The sequence below is a fragment of the Cebus imitator genome, unplaced genomic scaffold (genome assembly GCF_001604975.1).
Source record: "Cebus imitator isolate Cc_AM_T3 unplaced genomic scaffold, Cebus_imitator-1.0 Scaffold509, whole genome shotgun sequence".
Classification (NCBI taxonomy): Eukaryota; Metazoa; Chordata; class Mammalia; order Primates; family Cebidae; genus Cebus; species Cebus imitator.
Genome location: NW_016107824.1, coordinates 1307693 through 1310391, shown reverse-complemented (window position 1 = coordinate 1310391; position 2699 = coordinate 1307693). Strand labels below are relative to the sequence as shown.

Below are 2699 nucleotides of genomic sequence, written 5' to 3'. Positions count from 1 at the left end.
ACAGTCTGCGCGTCGTTAGGCAAGCGTGCTCTAAGGTCAGGACAGTCTGCGCGTCGTTTCTGTTCTGCTTTCCAAACATGAGGCTTAGCTGGTCCTCAGAATCAGATACACAGAAACCAAGGTTGGCTCCCATGCCTTCCAAAAGACTCATCTAGCACCTTCCTTTGGAAAGCTTTTCTCTCACCAGCTTTATTGAGATATCAACAACATAAAGACATGGAGAAGGTGTTGGATGTTGTATGGCTCAATATGGAAGCCAGAAAAAAGTAGAAGGGGGCGGGGTGGAGTGGGGGGTACCCTGAGTTGTCTTGCTTCTTGCCCCCTGGTCACTCACTGTGGACATTCCTGTAAACCTCATGCTGCTAATGATGGTGATGAAAAAAGTTACCTTTGGGTCGTTTCGAAGAGAGCCACCGGGAAAATAACGTCAGTCTGGCCTGCAGAGTCAGCTTCTGAAAGTGGACCCTCTGGAGGCACTGAAACAAGAGACCACGGTAGCTTATTAGCTTCTTCTGCAATACAAAGCTGCACATTCTCACTGACCACAACCGCTGGAAGAGCAGGATGCAGGTTGAGGGGTGAGATTATTGCCTTAAATATCCCATTAGAAATATGGTTCTGAGGCCGGGCGCGGTGGCTCAAGCCTGTAATCCCAGCACTTTGGGAGGCCGAGGCGGGTGGATCACAAGGTCAAGAGATCGAGACCATCCTGGTCAACATGGTGAAACCCCGTCTCTACTAAAACTACAAAAAATTAGCTGGGCATGGTGGTGCGTGCCTGTAATCCCAGCTACTCAGGAGGCTGAGGCAGGAGAATTGCCTGAACCCAGGAGGCGGAGGTTGTGGTGAGCCGAGATCGCGCCATTGCACTCCAGCCTGGGTAACAAGAGCGAAACTCCGTCTCAAAAAAAAAAAAAAAAGAAATATGGTTCCACAGACTAAAAGGAACAATTCACTGCAGAAATGCACTGCAAATTTTTATAGCTATAGCCTCCAACAGCAAGCAAAAAGCGTCCCAAAAAACAAAACAAAACAAAAAAACATGTCTTAGAAACTGAGGCAATTTTAATAACTTAAAACAGTGCAGCTTCAAAAACGTGACTATGAAACTAAAACATAAAATTGTGTAAAATTTAAATATAGAAATATACTATGACTCATCTCTGGTCAACCAAGAGGTTAATTTCTTTTTTGTTTTTGAGATAGAGTTTTGCTCTATCACCCAGGCTGAAGCGCAGTGGTGCGATCTCAGCTCACTGCAACCTCTGCCTCCCAGATTCAGACGATTCTCCTGCCTCAGCCTCCCAAGCAGCTGGGACTACAAGGTAACCACCACGATGCCCAGCTAATTTTTACATTTTAGTAGAGACGGAGTTTCACCATGTTGCCCAAGCTGATCTCAAACTCCTGACCTCAGGTAATCCGCCTGCCTCAGCCTCCCAAAGTGCTGGGATGGCAGGCATGAGTAACTGTGATTGGCCTCTTCTTTTTGTTCTTTAAATGGGGTCTCACTGGAGTGCAGTGGCTATTCACAGCACAGACTATGGGCAGGTAATACAGCGTCCAAGAAGAGGTAAATATTTTTGTCAAGCCAAGAAAACAATTTTTCCAGGCATCCTGTATTTTCTTCAGTCTTCAAGAAGGAAAACGTCGGCCAGGCGCTGTAATCCCGACTTTGGGAGGTCGAGGCAGGCAGATCACCTGAGGTCAGGAGTTCAAGACCAGCCTGGCCAACATGGTAAAACCCCTGCCTCTAGTAAAAATACAAAAATTAGCCAGACATGGTGGCATGCACCTGCAATCCCAATTACTCAGGAGGCTGAGGCAGGAGAATCGCTTGAAACCAGGAGGTGGAAGTTGCAGTGAGCTGAGATTGCACCACTGCACTCCAGAATGGGGGTCAGAGCAAAACTCCCTCTCAAAAAATAAAAAAAATTTTAAAAAGCCATTACAACAAAAACACTGCAATAAAAGTAAACGTATTAAAAAACAAAATCTTAGCACTCAACAACTCAGTACCGACTGTACCCAACAAAATCCCAACACAACCAAAGAATTTATGTGTCCCCAATATTTTATTTTATTTTATTTATTTATTTTTGAGACAGAGTCCTGCTCTGTCACTGAGGCTGGAGTGCAGTGGTGCAATCTCAGCTCACTACAACCTCTGCCTCCTGGGTTCATGTGATTTTCCCTGACCCAGCCTCCCCAGCAGCTGGGATTACAGGTGTGCACCACCACACCAGCTATTTTTGTATTTTTAGTAGAGACGGGGTTTCACCACATTAGTCAGGCTAGTCTCGAACTCCTGACCTCAGATGATCCACCCACCTCAGCCTCCCAAAGTGCTGGGATCACAGGCATTAGCTCCCAATATTTTACCACAAAGAAACATGACCTGTAGCTGACAACACCTATGTTCTTCCAGCTGTGTCAACATTCAGGGTGAGGCAGACTCTGTAGGATATTACCCCAAAGTAAACTCATTCCCCAACTAGTAACTTTCTAACTAACTATTCAAATATCCCTATAAAGACCACAATAGACTGAAAAAACGTGCTATGAAAAAGATATTAAAATCAGGCGGAAAGCCCGGGCGCGGTGGCTCAAGCCTGTAATCCCAGCACTGTGGGAGGCCGAGGCGGGTGGATCACGAGGTCAAGAGATCGAGACCATCCTGGTCAACATGGTGAAACCCC

General features: G+C 46.1%; 1 protein-coding gene across 1 annotated transcript in view; it reads right to left on the bottom strand.

Annotated features, from left to right (window-relative positions):
• Positions 1-613, bottom strand: part of LOC108292851 (AFG3-like protein 1) — a 37884-nt gene extending 37271 nt beyond the window's left edge. Inside the window, exon 1 of the mRNA XM_017513986.2 lies at positions 389-613. Coding sequence (XP_017369475.2) covers positions 389-533 — 145 coding nt within the window. The 5' untranslated portion in view covers positions 534-613. The remainder of the gene's footprint in view (positions 1-388) is intronic.
• Between the last annotated feature and the right edge of the window lie 2086 nt (positions 614-2699).